Consider the following 27,817-nt stretch of genomic DNA (forward strand, 5'->3'; position numbering starts at 1 on the left):
CTATGCCTTCTCAGCTTGACGAGCAGCCCTATTTGTGCTCACTGGCAGCTCAATTTTAGGATTAATCGAACCTCGATAAAAAGAGTTTTCCTGTCTGTCTCCATTGCCCCAGATAGCATAAGCTTCTTCACCATGAGCAGCATCATCACCAATCTCCAAATCCTCATTAGACATTCTTAGTGGCACCACCAGTCGTATCAAAATACATATTATGCTAGTAGTCAGCACATTAACAAAGACAACAAACAGGATTCCTATAAACTGAACTCCCATCTGTCGAACCCCGGAGCCAATTCTGCTTTTGTCATCGAAGCCATAGACTAGGCCAATGTAGTGTCCAGAGGACCCAAAGAACAACCTGTTTAGCTTCGGCTCAGCGAAAAGGCCTGTGAGGATACCACCAAGGCTACCGGCAATGGCATGTGTATGCAGAACAGCCATTGTGTCGTCAACCTTTTGAAGTAGTTCTGAATTCTTGTGGATAACCATCATGGTTGTCCAAGGAATTGAGCCCGAGCATAACCCCATTATTATTGCTGCCCATCCTTGCACCACCCCTAAAATAATTTGCAGGTTAAATGTGTCAGGAATTTGAGTAGCTACGTATTAGTTCGATTGCAAGATAAATGCTAGCATCGATTGCGATTGAGGTATTTTGACAGTGCCTGCATTGCGCAGGCATATGCATCGAATCTGGGACCTAAAATTATTGCAAGTTATTTGTGTTGGACTTACCAGCAGCTGGAGTGATACATACTAAACCAGTGATCATGCCTTGAACTGCACCAATAACAGAAGCTTTGCGGAAAAATATGATGTCAAGAGCGACCCAAGTAAGCAAGCTAGTAGCAGTACATAAATGAGTGTTCAAGACTGCCAAAGAAGCATCGGTGCTTACTACATAAGGATCTCCTCCATTAAATCCTGTCCAGCCCATCCAAAGCAATCCTGCCCCAAATAACATAAGAAGGATGTTGTTTGGAGGAAATCTCTCTCTGTCTTTCGTTAGACGGGGACCGACCTGCAATATTGTACAGCATGCAGTAGCAAGGTGATTAGTCCATTTAATGACTGAATGAAGTTAATCAAACTTCAATTAATGCAATTTTGTTTTATAGAATATGGGAAATTAGAGCGAGTTTTACCCAATATGCTGCTGTGTAACCGGCTACGCCTGAAGACAAATGAATCACGTAGCCACCAGAATAATCTATGAGTCCCATCTTAGCGAGAAAACCATCAGGACACCACACACTAAAAGCTGTGAAAGTATACGAAAACGTTAGCCATAGAGGAACAAAAATCATCCAGGCATAGAAATTCATCCGCCCTAACACTGCGCCGGCGATCAAAATCAAAGTAATGGCTGCGAAAACAGATTGGAAATACACCATTGTTGCATTGGGGAACTTTCCAAGAAATGCTGGATCAAGAAGATATTTTTGGTCAAGAGCAACATTAGCCTCTCCCCAAAATGGTAAAAGCTTAGAGCCAAAGGACATTCGATAGCCCCATGTGACCCAACAAAACATCACACAAGCAAATGCATAGAGTACCATAAATGCTGAATTCACAGCCCATTTTTTCTTCACACCTCCACCATATAGAATCATTAGCCCTGGAATACTTTGTAAACCAACAAGTGTTGCTGCTGTTAGTTGCCATGCATTGTCAGCTTTGTTAAACCACTCTGGACTAGCCTCATCAGGCAATAAATTAAGAGGGAAGGCAGTATTATTGCTCATTTTTGCTATCCCAACTTTTTCTGTTTTTGTGCGCGTGTCAAAAAATGTGAAGATTTCCAGATGGAATATTGCAAGTTCATGGTGGGCTTATAACTAGGTGGATAATGGTTTTGTTTATAACGATAAGCTGTCTGTATGTTGGATTAGTTCTTGTCATTCCATTGTCATAGTCCTATTTCCATAACAGCTGCGCATGAATTTAAGATTGTTGGCGTGCAATCCAACCAATTTTAACGACAATCTCGAGATCCATTCATGTGTTTTCAGCAGTTCTGCTGATGCTTCGTTTTGGGACTCACGATGGCATATTAATAATAAGAGATGACATGGTCGCCGCACTGCCGTGAATTTATAAAATATATGTACTCGATAGTGTTATAATTATGAATCAGTGTTAGATAAATAATAAAAACTAAAGGTATGATGGACCAAATATTTAATGATGAAAAAAAAAATTGTGTTGGTGATCAAAAACTTAGACATTGAACAAAATGATTTGTAGCAATCTACAGTATTTTATAAGGAAATATACAGTACTTTCACCACATGATTTAGCTTTTCTGTTAATAAAAAGCAAAAAAAATTCTAAAGCTAAATTCTCTACCAATTTAATATTAAAAAAAACCAACAAAGATAATTTTGGAAGGAAAAAAACTCATGAGGAAAAACTCTGTAGCAATTGACAATGTTTTATGAGGAAAACTACAGTGTTTTCCCCAATAAAATAAAATAAAAAACCATTTAGAGAAATATTGTAGTAATCCACAGTGTTTTGTGAGAAAAACTACAACGCTTGCCTCATGTGATTTGCCTTTATTATAATTATAATTTTTAACTAACTCAATATTCAAAAAAAAAAATTCGACAAAGATAATTTTGGAAAAAATCATAAAGAAATCATATGGAAAAACATTGCAACAATTCACAATGTTTTAAAGACAAAAAATTACAAAGCTAAATTTTTAATTAGCTCAATATAAAAAAAAATCGATAGAGATAATTTTAGAAAAAAAATAACAAAAAAAAACCAAAAAAAGGGAAAAAATCATGTTGGAAACACTGTAGCAATTCACAGTGTTTTGTGATGAAAGCTACTGTGCTTCTCCACATGATTTAGCCTTATTTGTAATGACTTGTAATTGTAATTCTTAAACAACTCAATATTAAAAAAATAAAATTGACAAAGATAATTTGGAAAAATTTATAAGAAAAAAAAACATGTGGAGAGACATTGTAGCAATCCACAATGTTTTGTGAGGAAAGCTACAATGCTTTCCCCATATGATTAAGTTTTATTACAAAGTTAAGTTCTAACCAACTCAATATAAAAAAAATTGACGAAGATAATTTTGGAAAAAAATATTACAAAAAAGAAAACACAAAAGAAATTGGAAAAAACCGTGTGAGGAAAAACTGTATCAGTCCATAGTGTTTTGCGAGGAAAAATTTGTATTTACTTGTAATTGCAATTCTTAACCAGCTTAATATTTAAAAAATAAAATTGACAAAGATAATTTTAGGGAAAAACATAACAAAACAGAAAAAAACCACCTGGAAAAAAAAATTATAGCAATCCACAATAATTTGTGAAGAAAGTTACATTGCTTTCCTCACATATTGTAACTCTAATTTTTAACTAGCTCAATATTAAAAAAAAATAAAAAAAGATAATTTCAGAGAAAATCATAAAAAAAAACCATGCGAAAAAACACTGTAGCAATCAACAATGTTTTGAAGAAAAAAAAGTACAAAACTAAATTCTTAATTAGTTCAATATTAAAAAGAAATCGACAAATATAATTTTAAAAAATAAAAAAATAAAATAGAAAAACTATGTGGAAAAACACCGCAGCAATTCACAGTATTTTAAAGGAAAAAAATTACAAAACGAAATTTTTAACCAGCTCAGTATTAAAAAATTCAAAAAATATAATTTTAAAAAATAAAATAGAAAAACTCTATGAGAAAACACCGCAGCAATGCATAGTATTTTAAAGGAAAAAAATTACAAAGTAAAATTTTTAATCATTTTAATATTTAAAAAATAAAATCAACAAAAATAATTTTGGAAAAAAAATAAATGCAAAAAAAAAAAGAAAAAAAGGGGGAAAGTTGGAAAAAAATTAAAAAATAAAAAAAATAAAAAAGAGGAATGCACTATGAAACTTTTGTTCTTATCAATGATTAATTATTTATCCTTAAAGTCTTAAGGTTATTTACTTGATGCAATTAGGATATTTATAGTAAATCTATCAAGATTTCAACAATATCATCTTAATTTAAATGCACTTCTAAAAAAGATTTTTGAATCAAAATTAAATTACTCAATTATCTCTCAACAAAGTGAATCTAAACTCTAGATTTATGAGGAAAAAAAGCATAAAAAAAGAAAGAAAAACACTAAAACAAGAAGAAAAAAAGCATGTAAAAATCTAAAAGAAAAAAAAAACTAGGGAAAACTTTTCATTCACCCACCTTTTTATTAAACCTAATGTTTTGGCTATAAATTTGGTTTTTTTAGCTGATAAAATTGTTCATGATTGCATAAAATGCTTTTGGAAGAAACTGTTGACATTCATGGATTGAACTCAACAAATTAAACAATGAGTTGAAAAAAATAATTCTTCATGGACCAAGTTCATATCCAAATTTCAGTTGATAAAAATAATATTTTGTTATCTAAAATATTATTTTACAATAAACTCAAATCTAAGTTGGGCTAACTTGCATGCTTACTCATGAATTTAAGCTCAAGACTCACTTTGCTTTGTATTTCTCCCTTTAAAGGCTAAGCTTGGTTGCCCTTTGAGTCAAATTTTAGCTTTCTAACTTTCAAATTTATAAATATTAATAAAGTTTTTTTTTGTTTTTTTCTTGGTATAGAGTTTTTTTTAAAAGAGTTTTGTCAACCAATGATTATTTAAAATCAATTTCTCATTCACCTAAATTTATTTAAATTATATTAGTATTTTATATTAAAAATTAAAGATTCCAATAAAATTTTAATCTAAAAAATAAGTAAACTTCACTTTTATTTTAACCATTCAACCATGCTATAAATAAATTTTTCCAACAAAAGGAAGCTTGAAGCTGTCTTATATACGCTTTGCTTAAACAGGTGAAAACTCGGTTTATAAAGGTTGACATCACCTTTTTCAACAAAAATCTTTCGTTTATTTAGATTCTCAATCAATGTAGACAAGTCAATGCAGCCACATATATATATTAGGATCCTTCACATTAAATCAACCAATCAATTTAACTTCTTATATATATATATATATATATATATATATATGGGAATTTGCACATAAACTGTACACACACTACACAACCATTTTTCCCCAAATTAAATTCTAATCAAAGAAAGTGCTTTCTCAAGATTGTTAGCTTTGATGCCAATACTATCTCTCTCACCCAAAATTCAAAGCAAGAGGAAAGACATGGGAATCACGACGTAGGAAGGAAGCAAAAGTTAGCCAAGGACAGCCTTTCTTGGTTCTCTTCCATGACCACACGGTGGAGAACACTAGAAAACTGAGCGTTTAAGAGAATATGCATGAGATTACTAGCATCAAAACTATTATTATCATAATTACTATTATTATTGCTATTGCTATTATTATTATCATTATCATTTTATTACAAATATTATATATAACAATTATTATCTTATTATTATTATTGAAAAATAATTTATTATATATACATTAAAATATTTTTTTAATACATTCAAATAAAAAAAAATGACACCTCATTTCTCATAAAAATTTCACAAAAAAAATAGGCTCTTAACACCACGACAAAATATTTCGTTGGTATAAAAGCTGTATTTCCATCATTATAAAAACCATTAATAGATTTATCTATGTAAACGTGTCATCGACAAATATCTCGTTGGAAATTTAAGATTCATCGGTAACTCAGTCAGTGATTTAAATACCTACATGTAGGCAAATAAGATAGTCGCATCAGTTATAAATTTAGATGACGATCAATTTTTGTCAAGCTATCCACGGTAAATATGACCGACGGATTACCGACAAACATGTTTTGTTAGTGAATTCATTGGTCTCTATCAAAATAGTTCACAACTCTCTATATATATCAAACTCAATTTCATCAAATTATAAACAAATATAACTTTTCTCAAATCCAAAACAAACTCTATCATACAAATCATACTTGAATATAACAAAATTGTTTATGAAAAGCTATAACCCACATAAATATAAAAACAAACTACAAATACTACTTAAAAATATCAATAAATTAACCTAAAATATAAATGAGTAGATTTGCTTACTTGGTTTAGAGAGTTGATATTTATATAAAAAAAATCAATGAATACAGTGATGTTGACACTATTAAGTGTTGAGGTGCTCGAATTTATAAGAAAGGGGTCTAGATTCATAGCAAAAATGGGGAGGAGTTGTTGGGTTGTTGTTTTTTACAATGAAAGAAAAGGATGATGATGATGAAGAAGAAAAAAAAAGAAAGAGAGATGGGTTATTATCGGTTATAACATTTCTATATCTATCTATAGAATTTTTGATGAAAACTTGCAACAAAATATTTTTGTCAATTAATTTGTTGACAAAAAATGACATGTAATTTCCCCGATGGAGTCTAACAAATATTTCTTGTTTTTAATTATTTTTATTTTATCAGCAATTCTATCATTAATTAGCGACATTAGCTTTTTTGTTTGTAATTTTATAGGTATTTGTAGCAGGATATTTTCGGTCACTGTTATCATTAGAAATGACAGAGAAACAATTTTTCATCACCAACTCTACTGTTATTTGATAATTCTCTGGTAATATAATGTGATAATATTTTATGAATGAATGACATGCCAACTTCATCAATATATATATATATATATATATATATATATATATATATATATATATATATATATATATATAATTTTGATTTCGTCCCATATGCAATAATTAATTAAACAAATCATTGAGATGATTGCTAGGGAATGCTTCAGGGGTACAGATTTGGGATTGCTGTTAGGGGATTAATTTTATCTGAATTCAAAGAGGAGTGGAATGGAGATTTGGAATTGAAAGTAGCTATATATATTCTCTCTATTTTATAACCCAAATACCCACATTCAGTATACCGTTAAAGAAAACAATCTAATGGCTGAGGAAATAAATAATAACAAAAGGCAGTCTAAAGTTATCATACACTTAGCTTAAGGGTGTATTTGGTAATATATATATATATATATATATATATATATATATATATATATAAGCCATAACAAGTTCATAGCATGGCACATAAACACATATCTACATTGATAAATAAAAAAAAACACTCTTGGATGTTTAAGAGATATATATAAAAATACAACCAAACAGTTATGAAAATAAATTACAATCTTTAATTCTTCAAAATCCTTAATTTCATCCATGGTATTTGATTTCCTCCATAATTATTGATTGGATTTCAATTTAAAATTAATATACTTCTTTCCTTGATTTGTTTTCTTTAACACGCATATCACAGCCACCCCCTAAATTCTAATCAGAGAAAGTGCTTTCTCAAGATTCCTCGCCTTGATGTGAATGTATTCTCTCACCGAAACAGAACGATATAGAGGAATTTGGGCAGGATTCAAAGCCAGAGGAGAGACATGGAAATCAGTAGGAGGGCTGTAAAAGTAAGCCAAGGACAGTCTTTGTTGCTCCTCTTTTAAAACCACACGATGAAGAACGCTCGGGAACTGAGCATTTGAGAGAATGTGCAAGAGATCACCAACATTTACTACAAGTGATCCATTGGTAGGAGATACTAAAACCCAACCAACTCCATCCTTGAAGATTTCTAAGCCATTTATTGCACTTTGATACAGTATTGTCAAGAGTGAGGTGTCTGTGTGAGGAGCTAGACCCATGACTCGACTTGGATCAGGACAGAATGGATAGGAGTTCAGCTGTAAAGCAGTGCTGGCACCACCAGGTGAAACAACCTTGGATGTTTCTTCTTCAGACAAGTCCAAGGACTTGAGGATCAGATGCATTAGGGTTATGGCTAGCTCCTTCATTTTCTTCTGATAATCTTCCATTACATCACTGTTTATATGTATGCACACATGTAATTATATTAGGGGCCGGGAAATGAAAATATATTATTTACTTTAAAAATAATTCACGCGTTTATTTAAATCTAAACATCATCCAATTTAAATATATTTCACATTTTTTCTTTCTAAAAGCACGCGATTCCACAAAGATGGCTATCAATATTATACGTGGTATGATCTAGCCAAATAGATCAACTTTTTTTCTGGGACGTGTCCCATGAAGAAGAAGAAATATTGTATATGCTTGGGTTGTGCATGGAATATAAGACTCGTTGACTGTAAATCAGCACATCAATTCTAAATTGATTTAACCTATATAGAGCAATTGGTCTGTGTAAGAAATTTGTAGACAATTTTAATTTTTATGGTTACTTGAAAACAATTTCAACTAATGGGAGTAGAAATTAAAGCATGCATGACTAACACAATATATCAACAATTGATTGATTAGAAAAATTATTGTATCTTTACTTGATTGATGATCACTTGAATCCTACTAGGTAATTATTTCCTTAATCACAAACCTCAAGTGATTAAGATGCAAAATGAACTACTTTCATGATTTCTCTACGTGCATGAAAATGCATGGAATTACCAAAACCGCTGGTAGTCATTGGGCCAAAGTTCCCTAGCATGATCGACAGGAGAACCCATGACTGTAAACCCTTCATGCCACATTTTCTTGCTGAAGAATGGCGAAATCCGAGCTAAGCCATAGCCGGTGGCTCCGCCAGGAGACCTTAAGGCCTTCAATTTATGTCCTGTCGGGAGAGAGAAGAGTCTTCTAGCCTCGGACTCAACTTCATCTATTATGTCCAATGGAATGCCATGGTTTATGACTTGGAACACACCCCATGTCTCACAAGCATGACCTACAAGTTTCACCGCATCGGGATCCATGAGATCGATAGTGGGTATCGATAATTGGTCATCAGACTCGAAGGCATGGGATGCAGGCCATACATGTGAGTCGGGCACGGTCCGAACCGAATCGAAGTCTAGGGGTATAATATGGTGGAGAAGGAGAGGATGGTCTCTGTAGGCATCAGAAAGAGTGCTCATGGTAGCTAGCTAAGTTAGTTTATTAAAGGGGAAAAGGTAAGGTAAGCTCAGAGTGTTTGATTTGGTGCATATACGCCTGAGATTAATAGATCAATACAAGGGATTAGGGTAAATATATATAGCTGGAGGAGGGTGTCGACTATTTTACCTGTTTTTGAATTTTGGAAGGAAATCGATGTTAAAAGGAAAGAAATCAAGGCAAGATATTTTTATACCTAAATCCATTTAATTAATACAGTTATTAATTATGGTCAAGGAAATCAAGTACCATATAAAAAGATGACATCAAGGATTTTAAGGAATTGAATATTATAATTTATTTTATATATATCTTTTAATTGATTTATTGTAATTATACATTACATAATAGTTTTTAATTTTAACCAATGGGGATTGGTTGAATGAGACAAAAGAAGGAACAAACAAAGAGAAAGTTGAGGCACGTCTCAAAGTCTCAAAACAGTTTGCTTGTTTCGAATTTGGGTATGATAAGATCGGGGACCCATTTTATCTTTGCTTTTGTGGACAATAGACTTGCCTTGTCCACAACTAGGAAACTGTTGAATAGCAAGGAATTAAGCTTCCAAAAAATCATAAATATTTCGAAAAATGTTGATTACTTCCATTAATCGGAGATATATTGTTTAGTTGATTCATCGATGAACAATCCCATACATAATATGGGAATTATAAAAAAAATGCAAGAAAATGAATTAAAAAGATATTTAATGGACTTATTTATGATATTTGTACTGAATAACGTAACTTCAAGTATAAAGTTGAGTTTTAAGGAGGATGTACCCTTAATAAATATATTCCAAGAAAAAAATAGAGTTGTTTAATATGTATCAGATCTTAACTACACAACTTTTTATTAATGATTATAAATTTTAATTTGATTGTTTGATCAGACTGAAATTTACTTGAAAATTGTAAAGATATTATTTTTATAAAATTAAAATTTTATAACAATCAGACATCAAAAAGACCTTCTAATAAGACTCAGAAGTTACGATTCAAGAATATATGAATTAAGCTTTTATTTATACAAGAGTCAGGTTTTGTATTTTATTTTACCCATACTTTTAAGTTAGTTAGTTATTTGGGTTTAATTTACAACTCATAGTTAATTAAGGTTCACCTATGTTTAAGTCAAAGATATAAATATCTTTTATGTTTTGGATGTTAAAAATGAATTGGAAAAATTGAATAAAAATTATGTAAGCATTCTTGTTTTTTGTTCTTCATTGAAATTGAATTTTTCAGAACTCACCAAGAAGATTTTCTTTGTGGTGTTCTAATCATATACTTTCGGTTCTTAATTTAAGTAATTAATTAATCAAGCTTTATATAATCTAATTTTATCTTTTTTAGATAAACATTTTAATTCTTGATTATGGATTATAGGGTTTTGTTTTCTTTGAATACGCATAAAAAAATAATAATAAAAGATTTGTTTTGAATTTAAAAAGTAAGTGAGAAGATGCATTAATAAATAAATATAAAATCATTTTTAAAACAGCTTATTTTTTAGATTGAGATTACTAATTGACAAACAACTATACTCAGACACAATAGCTACTTTTATAAAATTAAATTTATGGATTGAGATGTTTTTCTACCATCAATCAAATTAGAAGATGCTGTAGACATTTTTGCAATCTAATATCTACTCGAGGAAGGTGACAAATGGACTTTGATGTCACATCCTCTCTACTACCTGCCGACCATAAAACATTGTTAAGACCTGCCGCTAGATGCCTATATATAATTGAAAAGGAAAATGAGTTTGTGTGGCAGGAAAACTTTGGGGTAAAGGCCGTGTAGCTCCATTAATGTTGGGCTAATTTGCTTTCGTAAAGCCACATGCGTACGAATTTGACCTCTAATTGAAGATTTGATTAGATCCCGCAGTGAAGATTGAAATTATTCAGTTTGGCTAATGGTCTCTCCTGGAAAAGATTCATCATTGTAGGAGGGAATTCCAACTGAGTTGATTGATTCTCAAAAGAGGAAAATTACGGCCATTTCAGATCATGTAAAACCCTTCTCAAGCTGCTTTTTGTTTATATATATATATATATATATATATATATATATATATAAAAGAAAAAAAAAACTCCTTGCATGAAACAATATCAATAATGGTAACAAGCCACAAAATAATGAGAGATTTTTCGTCTCCAAAAATATGTGGATGAGAATTATCTTCTTCTAGTGAACGTTTCAGAAACCTTATATATTTTTTAGGGACAAAATGTTGGCCCTAGCTATATATAGCTCAGCTAGCATTAGTTTGTTTGATGCTCATTGGGAATAAAAACCCATTACGTGCTATCAGAGACGAAAATTTCCCTATTTGGAGTTATTAGAGATTAATATTGTCCGCAAAAAAGATTTCATCTGATCAAATAAAACTTATATAAAACTTGTTTGACGAATTTATTTTATTTTAGAATTGGATTTATCAATATGCATTATATTTCCCCGATTTTCATTTTTTATTAGAGAACTTTAAGGATGAAATTCATCCATTTGCCTAGAAACTGGCCTGGCGTTGACGAATTCTAAAGCTTCGTCCCCATGTTGGTCCCAGAAATTCGTCCCTATAGCACTTTCTTTCTCCCTTCTCCCACTAACAATATGCATGAGTTTTATATATTTATATATATTTCAAGCCCATTGTTTAAATACGAACCTACAAAACAGGAATGATTATAATTAGTTTGTTTGTTTAGTTCCTAAACTAGTTATTGTACCAGTGCCTATGTTGCAAGCGTGTTCCAAGTTAGTTTTTAATGTAAAAAAAAAAAAGAGAGATGCTAATACTATGAATATGTTTTATGAAATCATGAAATTTGTTAATTAAATAATGAAAAGATAATGTATATTCTTCATATAATAAATTTAAAAATACATGAACTAATAAATCATAAAAAAAGTTATGAACACTAATTAAAAACTAAGTGGAAGTTGGTCATTCCAGTAAAAGCTAATATTGTTTTTAACATAGAGTGACGAGAACCAACAAGTATCATCAAACACTTCATTAGAGGTATGCTAATTACAAGAACAAGGGTTAAGAATAAAAAAAAGTATTTGATGAGTTTCTTCATGATATTTAAACTAAGTCGAGCTTCAAGATTACAATAAAAGATGATCAAGCTTTACAACAAAAAGGGAAAAACAACAAACATTGTTTCTTTATATTTTGTGGTTTTCCCACAAGGTAAGGATTTTTTATTGGCATGGGACATAGAGGCAGCAAACACAAGTTTTTCTTATGAGTTGTGGGTTCCTTGCAAATTAAGCCAACAACTTTGGCAGCATTAGAATTTCTATTTTTGCAAGGAATCAAAGTTGGCAACTTATGAGTTTTGTTTTGTAAGGAATCCTTAATTTTCAAGGATACCAAGTTGGCAGCACTAATTTTCCAAAGTCGACCACATTATTTTATTTTCAAAGTCAACAACAAATGCAATTGTTTTACAATGGTTCAACAAATATGTCAAGGGAATATACAGCAGCCATACAATTAAGTTAGAATTGGGTTGTTGTTATTTATTTTATGAACTTTGGAGTATTTTTCTTTGGATTTTAATGTCATCTCATTAGTCTATTAGGGTTTATTTTATTTTGTGGATTATAAACACCCTTTTAAAAGGGAAAACAAGACTTGGTTTTATTTGAGAATATATTTTACATGTGCGAGGTTTTTTATACTCTTAGTTCTTTATTAAACTCTTCAAGACTTATCAAAGATTAACTATTGTTGAGGCGTTCATCCTTATATTTTTAGTTGTTAATCAATATGTTGAGATCTTTAATCCAATAACTTTGATTCCTTAATTCACGTGATCATTGGATTGAGTTTTTTTATTAATATGATTATAGCTTTCTTAGGTTGTTTTCTATCTTGATTGTGGGTTATAGAGTTCTTACCCTCCAGATTCACATCAATTGGTATCGAAGTAGGGCTTTAAAATTAGGTTTTATCTACCTATCTATCTTTTGATTTTTATTGGTCTTTGCTTTTCAATTCTTGATTTATACCAATTTGAATTTGAATTCTTAAGAAATTGCAATTCGCATGAGTTTATGTTTAATCTATGGATATTGTTTGCTTGAAAATCAATTATGAGTTGTTGAAAGTACAAAATTTTGATTTCTGGTCTAAAAGAACATTATAAATTAGATTTTGATGATTTAGTTTGCTATAATAGTCGTTGATTTTGGTTTATTTATTAAGTCCATTTTAGTTTTGAGATTTAAAAATCATTTAAAATTAAACTAATCGTATATTTATGACAAATATCAATCACCAAATCTTATATTTCACACTATGTTTTTTAACTATACTATGTCATGAGTCAACTCTCTATTGAAACCCATTATAACAAAAGCTCAAAAGTGCGAAGAAATTATCGATTAATTTTTTTTATTATTTTATTTTTGTTAGTTTAGGATGCATTTCATAAAGCTCAACACAAAACTAAGACTACAAAAATTGAGCTTATCAATTACTCCTAGTGAATGGTAAAACGGAGAATAGATTATTTCTAAAAAAAATGCATGGTTTTTATGTTATTTACTAGTCTAAATGTAAAATACATATAAAAAATTTTGATAATTAACTGAATTTTTCTTTAAAAAAAGAGAGAGAGAATAAACTAATTAAAACGAGTAAGGAAAGCAAAAATGAAAGCTATGTGGTTTGGTTAGAGTCCTGCCGCCTATAAATTTACCCATAACTTGTGGCTTATGTTTCACTATCCTAAATCACTGGAAATACAGTAAAAGTGGGGACAACTATGCCACTCCTTGATTAAATCACTAAAAACATGGAGTTAGTGTTCAGTAGAGAGGCTCGAAGAAAAATTGTTTAACAGGTTTAATTTCATGCGAAGATCACATCAATTGACTTCAATTTTTGTTACAATGTCTCCAATTATGCAGCAATTTCTAGCAATAAAATCTCTCCAAATATACGTGTTTGACCTAATCGATGGAATTGCATAAAACAAGCTCATGCGTTCAAGGAATTGAAAAGGTTGATTGATATATATGGGCATGATTTTTGCTAAAATATGAAGGGATCATACCGACAAGTGGTAGTGTAAAATTGTAAGAATTTTTGCAATGAGATCGCCGGGAAATTTTATAGTCGTCACGAAACAATAATTAATAGTATATTATTAGTTATTTCTTGATCTAACTTTTAAAAAAAATCATAAATAAAAATATTTTTACAAGTTTTAATGGGTTATAAAATTTTCTCTATATCATCTAGGTTGATCTCCATATTAACTAATTAAATAAGTTTCTTTTTCTAAAAAAATGGGTGCCTGTAATTAATTAATCTATGCATATATAGTTTAAACTCTTAGTGAGATCCCAGGATAAGATTTATATTATTTTCTAACACATCCCCTCAAGTGAAAGCCCTTTGAACTTGAAACTTGTATAAGCCTATATTTTTTTGTTTTTAATTTTTATCAAATAAATAAGGATGGTGAGATTCGAACTCGTGACCACTTGGTCATCAAGACTCTGATACCATGTCAAAGAACCATTTCAACCTAATAGCTTAAGCTGTTAGATGAGGTTCCAGAATATGATTTATATTATTTTCTAACACACCACCTCAAGTGAAAACCATTTGAGTTTGAAACTTGCACAAACTCACATTACCTTGTGCTTATTTTCTAACATAGTCTTCCAACGGATGAACAAGATTCACTATGAATTTTACTTTTTTTCTTTAATGTATAAATAGGACCTAATTATTAATTAAGTATGAAGACAAGATTTAGGACATACTGTTTTTATCATATTTGTCAAAGAACCATCTCAACTCAATAGATTAAACTGTTAGGTGAGGTTGCAATATATAATTTATATTATTCTCTAACACATCTCTTCAAGTGAAAGCCCTATGAGCTTGAAACTTGCACAGGTCCACATTATCTTGTGCTTAATTTTTATCAAATAAATAGGGATGGTGAGATTCGAACTCGTGACTACTTGATCATCAAGACTTTGATACCATATCAAAGAACCATTTCAACTCAATAGTTTAAGTTGTTAGATGAGATCGTAAGATATAATTTATATTATTCTATAACAATATCCATGTGCATTTAGACAAGATTTAGGATACGTCATAATTAAATTTTAGAGTTGCCACCAACCCTAAATTTTGATCTTAACCATCAAAATCAATTGTTGAATATTTTTTTTTTCTTCTTCTTAATGAATGCATCAAGAGTGCGAACAACTTGCTTTAAATTTTATCAGAAAAAAAAATAGTTTCAAAATATGAAAGCTAATTTTAAGATATCTTTATTATTAGAACAAAATGATAAAAGAATTGACATATTTTATTATTAAAAAAAATGACACTACTTGAATCCACCGCCTTCACGATTCATGAAACAATAAAATATCAAGGCCGAATAGCTTTTTAAAAAATTAATAAAAATAGATGTAATAAGAATTGAATTTTATATTAAAAAAAACTCCTTTTTTAAAAAAAATTTATTGTTATTTTATAGTGTCGGTTTTCCCCTCCTTTCCAGCCCTGGGAAAAAAAATCCTCCTCCCGTCTACTAGTGGAGAGTTATGACTAAAGTAATATATATATTCTTCGGATGTAAGAACAACAAATCATAACAGGCATCTCTTCATTGTCAACTGCTACCTTCGCATTAATTTTCATGAAACTAATCAAGTCTTCAAACTAAAACCTTATGATCTGTGTTTGAATGTTTGACAAAGTTCTTGGTCATGTCTCCTGTCTTGAGTGGAAGACAGAAAATCCACACTATCAGGAACTTGCAAGAGACACAACTCTTCATAAATTTCAAGTGCTTAATTAGGAATTTCGCATTTCCATTAGATTTTGATATTCTTTGGTTTGATGATGGGCATTAATTAAGGTTATAAGATATTTAATCTGACATCAATTATTACACCAGTATGTGATCAACCATGACCTAACTGCTGCTATATGAACAGAACTCATGCTGGATTGCATGAAGGTGCATGATGGCTCTGTGCAGCCATTGATGATGATGGCCCAAACATGCCCACCACCTTCACCAAGAACCAAATCAGAACTTTGCTTAGGCTAATGTGAACAATAAAGATGAAGTGTGTGTTTGGTATTGTAGTGTATTGTATTTTTTAAAAGTATTTTTAATTTAAAACTATATTAAAATGATATTTTTTTAATTTTATTTTATTTTTAACATCAAAATTAACGACAATACTAAAAAATATTAGGTTGATATTTGTTAAATGAAACTTATTTTAAAATGCATAAAAAAAAAAACAGAAACTACAACATATATAGTAACATTTTGAGCTATCACGATGTCCTATCCTAATCAACCAATGAGTTAATTATAAACTAGACCATGTAGTCTCCTGAAAAGAATTAATTAGTTTATATGGTACAAAAAAATAATTTAATAGTCCTTATGATTTTGTATTCGTTAATAACTTCATCCACCCATCAATTTTTCATTGGTAAAAGTGATAGGAAAATCCTTTTTGTGATTTAAAAGTGTTTTTAAAAAAATAAAATTTTTTATTTTTTTATTTACTTCAAATTAATATTTTTTAGTATTTTTAGATCATTTTAATGCGCTGATATTAAAATTAATTTTAAAAAATAAATAATATATTATTTTAATATATTTATGAATAAAAAAACAATTTAAAAAGCAACTGTAACTACACTCTTAAATTTTATTTAAAAAATATCCTTCTCCGATGGAATTTTCTCATGTTACGTACTATTTCTTGAAAACCCGTTGTCTCCTTTCTTTTTACTTTTTATCAATAGTTCATGTGTTTATGCAGTCGGTAGATACTCTTCTACCAAAATTCTGGACTCAATAAACTCATTTCCTATATTACCCTATGCAATTCGAAAATAAAAAAAAATTGAAAACGAAATAATTAAATTTACAAAATTATTTTAGTTTTTTTTTAATTATCACAATAAACAAACAATTTTAATAAAATAACATGACTGAAAATTTATTTACAAAAATAACACAGCTCAATAAAAGTTATGCATGCAAAACATGCACGACCTTAAAATTTATTAATATAACTATCATTTCAATTTAAAAATTATGTTTACTACCTTGTGATGTGTTCATAACTTTAAAATTTATGAAAATAATAAATAATCTTATAATAGACACACAATCTATAAATTTATAAAAAATAATTTTAAATTTATAAAAAAAAAATGATTTAAAAATTGCGCATGAATGACATACAAAGAAGCAAATTGCTAATTACAGCCTTTGCCACCATCAAGCCCACAACTAGAAAAAATCTCAAGTTACTAACAATGATGTTCAGGCTAACGTTGAGAAGAAAGAGACCGATCGACACGCGTGATCGATCATCCTGTCCTGATCAAACACTTCTTTTTCTTTTTCCCTTCAGTTCATAGGCTCAAGGGAGTTATAGTGTAGCAGATTGAAATCGATCATAGCACCCAAAACACGGGGGGAGTTGAAAAGTCAAGCATTTAATCAGTGCAAAATATTGTCGGCAAGAGGAAGCATGTTGGTTTAATGTTAGATAAAGGCATGAATCTCTAGAAATCATTGTTGCCCTAATCTATGTGAAATAATAATAATAATAATAATAATAGTAGTAGTAGTAATAATCTAAAAAAAACACAAATTATATTGAGAAATGGGAGTCGCCGACTATGACTTAATCATAAAACTAGACTAATGAAGAATTATACTTAGACTCATCATAAGCTATTGACTACTACATTTTTGTTTTGTCAAACATTAATTGCCAACAAGATCTGTCAAAATGAGCATTATGGGAAATTCCGAAAAAGTTTGTTGCATAAAAGAATGCTACGGTATTTGGGATAGCGGAATGTTTTTAAAAAGTGTTTTTTGTTTGAAAATATATTAAAACAAAAATTTTTATATTTTATTTTATTTGTAATATTAATATATCAGAATTATTGAATAAAATTAAAATAAATAATAATTTAATGCTTTTTAAAATAAATACATTTTTAAAATACACTCCGATAAAATTACAATTAGAAAATCCTTTGGCGGTAAGAAAACATCATTTACACATCATAATAATAAAAAAGCAATTTCCTCTTCTAACTTGGGCCTTAAAGTAATACGTACTCTCCTGAAAAGTCTAGGACCCCAAGCCTATTGGCTACTATAAGAAGGATCATGCTACTGCTGGGCCATGGGCCGTTAGCAGGAGAAGCTAATGCTATAGGGAACACGTACGGCCATGGATGACGATGAACAAACAACCTTTTCTTCTCTCGTCCCAGAGCAGAGGTTTGATTTAATAGGTGGATGTTGCTTGCTGCCACCCAAGAATATGCTTCAAGTTGTTGCTTATCAGTAAAAGGTTCTGTAATTTGTGAAAATAACTTGGTAAAACATGAAAATGCTAATGCCTACTGGTTTCAAGCAATTGGAGAGAGGGAATTGTTTTCAATTTGAAAAATGGATAAACAACCTAGATATATATATCAAAAGCCAGGCCATGGCTGCATCTGACTATGATTCTGATACTTCATATAAGTTCCCTATACATGAATGAGAACCCCTCCTTCCCCTTGCTCTATTTCAGGGAAAAAAAAAAAAAAGGGCAAAAGAATGGAGCTTTAAGAGAGACTAGAAAAATGAGAGCTCACTCTCCTAGAGAGGCTGTTATCTAAAACAATGATTACGCTGTTCAGATTCTCAACTTTAGACCTCTCATTTATCCTCATTACTGGGTTCTCTTGCCTGAACCAGGTTTCTTGTCTCTTTAGCTATTATAATGCTGCTGCCATGATGCCCTCCTGCATGCAAGCAATCAATCATGGCAAACAAAAACAAATGCAAACAAGTCAATACCTAACTCAGAGTAAAAAGCACCGTGGGTAATAAAATTTGAAAATATTCACCTGCTGGTGTAGAGATTCGATCACCAGAGCCGACTGCATGAGTAGCATTGCCAGTGACAAATGTCCTCCCGCGAAATTCACGTGGGAATGGCGTGTTAGCGGCCACAGCTCCTTCATATTCATTGCTGGTCATGATACTTTCACTGCCCTGCCTTGCAGTAGGTTTTGGTGAGTAGGTTGTTGACCATGATCCTCCGTTCGAACCAGCTAGGGCCATTATAACATCCGCCTGAAATAGATCATACAGCACATAGTGGTCAAAGCATAGCTTGCATGCACCAATTTTGCTATGGATCATTCAATAAATACTTGCACAGAACGTAAACAACCGAGTCCAACCACACAGGAAAATAATAGCATAAATTCCCCTAGTATGAAAGGATTTCTGTTACTTTCGCAGCTCAGAGTGTCTGAGGCGTTCACAGGCAAGGGGTAAAAGAAGAAATGGATAGCGGAAAGTATAATTCTGTGATTTACTTCAGAAAGTCTACATGAAACCAACTTTATTAATCTTCTTTTGATACAGAATTTCATTGCCAAAAACAAGCTAGGCTGACAAATATGCACTTGGTACCGTTAACAGAACATTAAAACTGCTCTTCAGCACAAGATTGCTACCCAGCATCGTATGCCATGATTTAGATTTTAAAATGTGAACAAAAGTAATATGAATATTGTCATTCATAAGCATATTCAAGTATCGGAAATCATGAACAGGAATAGTAGGAACAGTTCCTCCAGGGGCCACACAAAGATTTGGCGGAAAGGAAAAGCTCCCATCATTATGAAAGGGATGGGAATTTTTACACGTAATGATGGGCAGCGTTTCATATTCAAACTTGTTATGAAGAGATTGAACCGTTTCAAGAAAGAAACGACGTCTTTTATAGAAAGATAACACAGACAATTATGACATAATCACCTTAAGTAAAACTTGAAGCTTGCATATATTGAAAGACTAGATAAATCAAAAGCAGGGAGTTAACTCGGAGACCACTATGAATCACTTCACTTTTTAATTTAAATGCTTTCATGATGAGAACAGAAAAGTGAATACATAAGCACACATTTTACGCTATGTGTAAAGAGACAGCAGATTAATGGAAAAATAATACAAAATAAGGTTGAAAAGCCATGTACAGGAACTTTATTAATGCATAATGAAAGACATGTAGGTCTTTCTCACTAGAGTAACTGCAGGCCTTATGAACCAAGTGTCACTCTGTAACTCTGTTTCATTTTCTTACCATTTCATAAGATAAATTATTTCAAAACAGACAGCAGCTACTTTCAACATGTAACCAGGTCAATTCTTAACTCGAGCTGTTAGGTGTATCTGGCCATCTGGAATTATATTCCCCAACGTGAATAAAAAAATTCTAAAGAAAGCCATCCCATGCATGTTAATATGAAATGTTTCCAACTGTAAGGTCAATCACAGTAGGTTCATTTGCATGCACAACTCAAAAAACGGAGATCCATTTTCCAAATAACAGAACAGAGAATTGATCAACAGATCAGCACTGAAGACAGAACAAAAAAAAGAAAAAATTGAAATGCTTCCTGGAGAAGCAGGCCACATCCACAGTGACTAAAAACTGCAACTACAATTTTTATATGATTCAACCGAGATACTACTACAAATTAACAACCATGTAATTTAATAACTTCATTTGCACTTTTCTGTAGGTGATTCACTAGCACAAACTAATGTACGACTCAAATGAGCATGCCAAATAAGCTTCTCAGTCCACAAAACAGTAGAAACCAATAAGATTAAAGAGTTGATCCTTCACTAGCAAACAAATGGAAAGCAAACCTTGTTTGGGTGGACATCATCAAAAACATGAGCTTGACCACCATAAAATATAGTCATCTGGCGACTGGCAGATGTTAAACCCTTCTGACTGCCATGGGAACAAAAGAAATATAGTATCAAACTCTTTTTAATGGGTGATGGTTTAGCATGAAGTGAAAAAATTACCACCAAGAAGCGTAGAAGATGATGTACTAGATTATATAATTCACCTTGCAGGAGTTGAAGATTCTGGCTCTGAAATATGAATCCCAATCTTTGGTTTGCCGCCACTACACAGCCCTCCAGATGAATTTTTCTCAGAAATACCGCTGCCAGCATTTATAGAACTCAGAATACCGGGGCCTTTAATTCCAGTTCTGGAACCTTCATCAGCAGCAGATTGAGAGATAACTGAAGGACCAGCATTAGTATCTCTGAATCTGTTTGTGGGAACTTGATGAGTAAAAGGAACAAATTGGCCACCACGAGTAGGATATGCGCCTACTCCCATGGGAATGGATCGCTCCCATTTGGAAACATTGGCATCAAGTCTATTGCCAGCAGAAGGTTGCAGTGAGAGAGATGCAGAACTCGGCCTCTTTGACTGCATGCCATAGAAAACCTCATCATCATTAGACCTTCTAGTCCACTCTCCACCACCTCCATTTTTTAGCATCTGAATTTCAACATGAAACGTTAAATATCAATAAAAACAAACCACATGAGAGGCTCTTCACTTTCATCAAAACGGAAGACAGATCACAGGATTAAATCTCAAACCTCACCTTCATCAAATGCAGGCTCTCAGTGGAATCATGAGCCATTTGTGGAACCCCATCCCTTGGTCCCGTAAAGGCAGAATCGGAATTGCTCCGCTTACTTCCAGCTAATCTGTTGCTTATCTCAGGACCAGAAATATCACTCCTTGGGCCGTAAAATGGAATCCCCTCAAGATGATTCCCAGCCTGCCTTTCTATTAAAATCAATGATGAAGTGTCGAAGTTTGAAAATGATTGGTAGGATCACGAAATCAGAAAACACTAAATATAAAGCAATTTCAACAGCTAAAGTTCAACCTTGGTCATGTCCTTTTAATGAGGTTGTGGATGAAAAAAAATATCCACAAAAGGAAAAGTAACATGTATAAACTATAATTGTGGATAGCATATCTTGACCAAAATGCATAATGGCCTAAACTGGAATGACATTCTTAATTCTGTTCTTCAACTTGTAATGTGGGATTTCTTAAAGGAAAAGGTTATATGTATGAACACTTTCAACCTTGGTCCATTTCTTCTTTAGGGAACAATATTTGAGTAAAGAAAACCACAAAACACCACATTTGCAAAGCAGTTTTAGTATGGAAATAAAGATAACACAAAAATAGTGGCAAGTAGTTGCAAATTAAACCTTCCCCAGTAAAGAACAAGCTTACTAATAAAATAAAAGAAAGGAGATTAAGTGAAAACCTGCTAAAGATAACAACCTCACTAAAACTAATCAACAAGAAAATAAACCCACCCCAACAACCTGAAATAGATAGTGTTCTCTACGTATAGTGAAAAATCAACACTGGCCATTAACCTCTCTCTCACACAAACATGCTCCACTAAATCATGGAGGGAAAAATAGCAAGGACCTCCATTTCACTTGATAATAACAAAGAAGAAACGAAAATTTAACAAAACAAAATAAAAACATAATTAGATAAAGAGAACCCATCAACTAAAATAGGGGAAAAAAACGTTAAAGAGTTTATACATCAACAAAGAGAACAAAAAATCAAAAGGACCCATTAACCTGTAAGGATCAAAAAAGAAAGAGAAAGAAGCTTTCAAGTTGTAGAGCCAGTACTTACCAGAAGCTAGATCAGAGGTGGAAGAGAGAGGTCCGCGGCCACCACCAGAAGAAGCCCCAAGTGAAGCAGAAGCAGAAGGAGACCCATCTTTATATTTTGGAGCTAAAACAACTGGTGAATCTGTGTTGCTTTCATGCCTAAGAAATCATGAAACATTGCCTTCACTTGTTGTTTTTGTTGCTGTTGGCTTGTTGCAGTGCTGTTGTTTATATTAACACTATTACTATGGCCAGAGGTGGCATTGTTGTTTTTGCTTTGTTGTACCATTGTCATGACCACAGCCATTTCCTCTTCGTATCAAGCTTCTCCACCATGGTTTCTTCCCTCTTTAGCTTCAAATAGAGAAGGGTCGTAAAGAAGGAACGATTTTCAAGAAAGTAAAGAAAGTGAGAGGGAGAGGGGGCATCAAAAGACTGGGTTTTTAAGATAGGGGGGGAGCATTAAAAAGCAAAAGGTTCTGTCTTTCTCTGGGAGAGGAGATGTTGTTCAATTCTTTATTATTATTTTATTAGGGTTTCTTACATTATTTATCTATTCACTTGTTCTCTCTCTTACACTCACTGGTTCTCTGTGTGTGTCTGTGTCACAGAATATGTGTAGGGCTGCCGTTTTGTTTAGAAAAAGGTATGGTTAGTTGGGTGTAAGAGTGTGCTTGATTTTTTTCCCTGTTATTTACTGCTATTAACCATTGTGTTTAGGGTTTTGCGTTCCTGCCTTGTAGAGATCCCTCTTAATTTCTGGTTATTTTTCCTCCAAAAATTCCCTTAAAAAGTCACCATTATAGGGTATTTTTTAAAAAATTTGTTTAAAAATATATTAAAATAGTTTTTTTATTCTTAACATCCTCGGATCTCAAAAATTATCCTTAAAAATATAGGGTGATACAAATTAAACTATTTCTTATACTAATTATTTTACAGTAGCTACATGGTTATAAACTTCTAAACAGATTATTGTGTAAACTATTTTATCTTTTTCTTAATTTTGTCAATCCCTCTATATTTGTAAGAGTTGCAAATAATTGAGTATAATCTTAGGGGGGGGAAACGTTTAATTTCCTTGTCACCTTGAAAAGGAAAGGATATGCTCTAAATCTTGGAAAAAAAAGGTGTTTTTATATGTCTATACTTGTTGCATATTAAATCTTATCTGAGTGCCTGTAGATTTGAAGGCAATAATACGATTATAATGACTTTTGGTGGCCAGCAACAGCTACAGGTACGAGAAAATACACACACAGAGAGAGGGTTGGGATCCTACGTGGTGTCCATTGCCCAGAGGACAAGGCAAACACGTACTGGATATATAGCTCACCAGATTGTCACGATCCTTTGCCCACCTCCTCGCCTCCTAATTACATCAACATGCACGCATGCAGGCTAGCTCTTGGATATAAACACAGAGAGGAGGCCCTGTGTAAAGGACTCCAACTCAGACATCCACAAAGCCCTCTTGTTTATCATATCCTGCTCTTATTCCTTCTGCTTTTGTTAACTTAATCATTGCAAAGATGATGGGATTTCTTGTTTTGCAGGTTAACTACGCATTAGTCTTCTCCTCCTCCAGCTATAATAAATAATCTAACAGCAGATCAGTCTTAATGTCTGTCCACCACTTGATAGTTCTGATCACATAAAAAGATGGAGAGCCGACCATGTCTAGAACTCTTGATGTTCTAATTAAGAGTACTAGCTTGCGTAAGGATATCCTCGTCGGTAAAATACAAAGAAGAAGAAGAAATGAAGCTCTGTCTTTTATGATTGTTTGGTGTAGAAGGATTGTGGCGTGCATGTTTATGTCAGTCGAGCAAGATCTCGATGGGGCATTTGCCATTTTAGCACTAAGAGTATTTTTAATGGCAAGAAGAGTTAAATTGTTCGCTACAAGAATTTTGCATTTTAAACACGGAATATTATGTTAGTATTTAAATATTGATTATATCAATATAATTTTTACTTATGAGATTACATATAATTACAGTTAGTTGAAAAATTATAATTAATAATTTTTATTATGTTGGTCATTCTATCGATAATATAATTATTGATAATTAAGTTAGATCTTGATAAATTAATTGTTATTTTAGCATTGATAATATTTTTAACGGTAAAATTTATTTTAAAAAGCTAAATTGTTGATATAACGTTCTGATTATAAATATAGTTTTTTTATATGTATTCTAATAATAATAATAATAAAGAAGCTATTTTAACAACCTATTATTTTAATATTTTTAATATTAATATTTTTTACTTTTTTGAGAAAGATCATTGAGAAAAGCTTAATCAATGAAAGAAAAACCATTTAAATAATAATTTATTTTAGCTTTAATTACTTTTTCAATTGACATAGAGAAATAGTTTTTTATTAAAAAAAAAGTGATTTTGACTCTTCATTTAACTATTTCTTTGAAGCTGCAAAATCAAAAGAAAAAAAAAGCTAAAAATTTAGTTTTTTTTTTCACCTTTAGCTTTTCTTTTGCCTCAGGTCGTTGAAAATGTTGGCTGTAAAATGAATCACCTAATGGTGGTTGTTGTACTTTTGAAAAAGTTTAAAATCAAAACTTTTAAAAAGAAAAAGAAATAATAATTATAGTTGAATTAATTACCACTCATTAATTGGTTTTTATCTTGTTGTTAATTAATCATTGAAACTTGAACATTTCAAGACCCGTGCATATATATTACTATATCAAAATATATTTTATAGAGATAATGATGGCATTTCCTTTTCTTGGTTAACAAATTTCCAACCTTAAATATTCTTATGATGTGTATTGTGTACTTTATTCTTTATTTTTTTCTTGATGCATTGTTTATTGTTTATAGTTTAGATGATATGAAAATTATATATAACAAACTATTGTTTATGTCTAGTTAACATGAAAAAAAAAATTATGATCAAATAAAAAAATATATGCATTTTCATGCATGGATTTATCAAATTTAAAAAGATGATAAAGTTTATTTTTACATTTTAATTAGATGGTTCTAACAAATGGAAAGAAGCATTTCAAAAAGATTAGGAGCGTAGAAAAGAATCCAACATTATATATACTTGAATTTCTCGTGAATGGTGCACTTATATTGGTCATAATGCATTTCAGAGAATGGTAAGTCCAATATATAAAATTAATCTAATAATCATAGTGTATGTTACATAATTTTAAAACCTGATCTGATAATTTATTCGGAACAAGGTTCAGGTCACAAGTTGATAGGGTCAGCTTGATTTAACTTTAATTTTTTTTTTTAAAACAACATTTTAACAAAAAAAAAGTTAAAAATTTTTGACCGGGTTATAATGAAATGAACGGGTCGTAAATCAACTTAAATCTTTGATTTGACAAGCTCGAGTCAATATATTCTTTATTTTTTCTTCAAGTTAGATCAATCCATGTTAATAACAATGATGTCATCACACAATTCCAATTTTAATTTCAAACCATAAAATAAATAATAAAAATTTCATATACCTCGATTTAATTTTTCTTTCACGAATTCTATTTGGAAAATACCATATGGCCATGAAATAGAAGGAAAAGAAGAAGAACAAGAAAAAATGGCATGATATGTGGGAAGAAGATTATTAGGAAACTAAATTATTGGCTCATGCAATGCTGCATGTCACATTAATTTTTTTTAATGTAAAAAAAATATCCAATCATTACTAATTTTTTTTATTAGAAAAAATTTAAATCATAAAGAGGTTAACTCAATATGACATGGATGACTTGGTAGTCCAAAAGCAACCCGAATGAGTGGTAAAAAGATAGTTTGACTAAAGAAAATTCAAGACGATATCTATTATTTTAATATTAAGACCAAAAACGTATTGGATTGACTAGGGTCAACCTGAGTTAACCTGCTAAATTTATAATTCGAGTCATGAGATCATGATAATTTCATATAAAACAAATTAAAACAAATTAAAAATCTCAATTCTCAATTAACTGAATGTTGAAGGATAAAATTAAAAAATAAATAAATAACAACATAAGTCTACCCTCTAAAACAACAACCCAGGCCATTAGAATATGATAACCCTATATAAAATAAATTAAAACAAATTATGAAGTCTAATTCTTAATTAACTCAATATTGAATGATGAAACAGAAAAGAAATCAATTAAAAAAAGGACACGAACAAGACATGAGTCAACCTAAATTAAATCATCAAATTCATGACACGGGTCACGAGTTTGTGATAACCTCATAGAAAGTAAATTGAAAAAATAACCCGAGTTTATCCGAGTTAACTTGTCAAACTCGCGACTTAAGTCATAAAACTAGGATAATCTCATAGAAAGTAAACTGAAACAAATTATAAAGTTCAAGTCTCAATCAACCCTTTGTTGACCGTTGATATTAAAAAAAAATCCAATAAAAAAAACACAATAAAACAACCCATGTCTATTTAGGTCAACCCGCAAAACTCATAACCTAAATCATGAGATTGAAATAACTTCATAAAAAACAAACCAAATCAAATCATGAAACCTAATTCATAATGAACTTAATGTTGAAGGATGAAGTGGAAAAACTATGCTAATTAAAAAGAAAAAGAAAATTGAAGTCAACCAGGTTAACTTGTCAAACCAGCGATATAGGTTAGAAGAATGAAATACCCACATAGAAAAAAACAATACAGCAAATCATGAAACTCAATCTCTAGTAAATCAAATATTAAATGATGAAATTAGAAAACTATATAGATTTAAAAAAAACAAAGGCAAATTGTTTTTACTATTAATATTATTTTGTGAAGTGTTGAACAGTAAAAGCACCACCTTTGTTAGTTTTTTGTTAGTTTTTTATTTAATTAAATGATTATTTATGCCAATAAAAGGTAAAAAAATCACAAACAAAAGCAAATTTAATCAAACTATGAAGCTCAATTATAAAACAACTCAATATTGAATGATAAAAATTAAAAAAACAAAAAACAAAAGAGATTTGGATCAACCCCCTAACCTTGCTATTATACGCACATAATGGGTTAACCTCATAGAGGAGGGGGGAAGGGGCACGAAGATCAATTCCTAAAAAATTAAATATTGAAGGATGAAATTGAAAAAGAACAAAGTCAACTCGTGTTAACTTTCAAAAGTCGTGACCGTGATCATGAGCCCGAGACTTATCGTGTAGAAGAAAAACCTAAAAAATAACAAAGCAAAATTCTCAATAAAAAACTGTCGAGGTATGAAACTTTAAAATTAAAAATTAAAAAACAACAAAAATAAAGATCTGAGTCAACCAGGGTTAACCCGCTAACCTCG

At 31.1% G+C, this 27,817-nt stretch overlaps 3 protein-coding genes across 3 annotated transcripts; all 3 read right to left on the minus strand.

The window, feature by feature from the left end:
- On the minus strand, positions 1-1,745 carry LOC133674661 (ammonium transporter 2 member 5-like). The gene is made up of 3 exons (XM_062095875.1): positions 1,146-1,745; positions 736-1,021; positions 1-557 (listed from the first exon to the last, which is right to left on the minus strand). The coding sequence occupies exons 1-3, from the start codon at positions 1,743-1,745 to the stop codon at positions 1-3; spliced, it is 1,443 nt and encodes a 480-aa protein (XP_061951859.1).
- Positions 1,746-7,281: 5,536 nt separating this feature from the next.
- Positions 7,282-8,913, minus strand: LOC133674457 (gibberellin 3-beta-dioxygenase 1-like). The gene is made up of 2 exons (XM_062095564.1): positions 8,447-8,913; positions 7,282-7,840 (listed from the first exon to the last, which is right to left on the minus strand). Exons 1-2 carry the CDS (start codon positions 8,911-8,913, stop codon positions 7,282-7,284), a joined length of 1,026 nt encoding a protein of 341 aa, XP_061951548.1.
- A 9,525-nt stretch (positions 8,914-18,438) lies between these two features.
- LOC133674662 (protein TIFY 8-like) lies at positions 18,439-22,853 on the minus strand. The gene is made up of 7 exons (XM_062095876.1): positions 22,816-22,853; positions 22,540-22,676; positions 21,467-21,654; positions 20,912-21,357; positions 20,703-20,790; positions 18,884-19,112; positions 18,439-18,778 (listed from the first exon to the last, which is right to left on the minus strand). The coding sequence occupies exons 1-7, from the start codon at positions 22,851-22,853 to the stop codon at positions 18,693-18,695; spliced, it is 1,212 nt and encodes a 403-aa protein (XP_061951860.1). The 3' UTR covers positions 18,439-18,692.
- Positions 22,854-27,817: the final 4,964 nt, after the last annotated feature.

The sequence above is a fragment of the Populus nigra genome, chromosome 15 (genome assembly GCF_951802175.1).
Source record: "Populus nigra chromosome 15, ddPopNigr1.1, whole genome shotgun sequence".
NCBI lineage: Eukaryota > Viridiplantae > Streptophyta > Magnoliopsida > Malpighiales > Salicaceae > Populus > Populus nigra.

Bases quoted from the DNA above. Each gene is read 5' to 3' on its own strand.
- LOC133674661 (XM_062095875.1), bottom strand. From the start codon at position 1,745: ATGAGCAATAATACTGCCTTCCCTCTTAATTTATTGCCTGATGAGGCT. The intron at 1,022-1,145 runs GTAAAACTCGCT...ACAATATTGCAG, and splicing joins GTTACACAGCAGCATATTGG to GTCGGTCCCCGTCTAACGAA. The intron at 558-735 runs GTAAGTCCAACA...AAATTATTTTAG, and splicing joins ATGTATCACTCCAGCTGCTG to GGGTGGTGCAAGGATGGGCA.
- LOC133674457 (XM_062095564.1), bottom strand. From the start codon at position 8,913: ATGAGCACTCTTTCTGATGCCTACAGAGACCATCCTCTCCTTCTCCAC. The intron at 7,841-8,446 runs GTAATTCCATGC...ACATATAAACAG, and splicing joins AATGACTACCAGCGGTTTTG to TGATGTAATGGAAGATTATC.
- LOC133674662 (XM_062095876.1), bottom strand. From the start codon at position 22,853: ATGGTGGAGAAGCTTGATACGAAGAGGAAATGGCTGTG. The intron at 21,358-21,466 runs GTGAGGTTTGAG...GTTGAAATTCAG, and splicing joins AGAGCCTGCATTTGATGAAG to ATGCTAAAAAATGGAGGTGG. The intron at 20,791-20,911 runs GTGAATTATATA...TTCCCATGGCAG, and splicing joins GAATCTTCAACTCCTGCAAG to TCAGAAGGGTTTAACATCTG.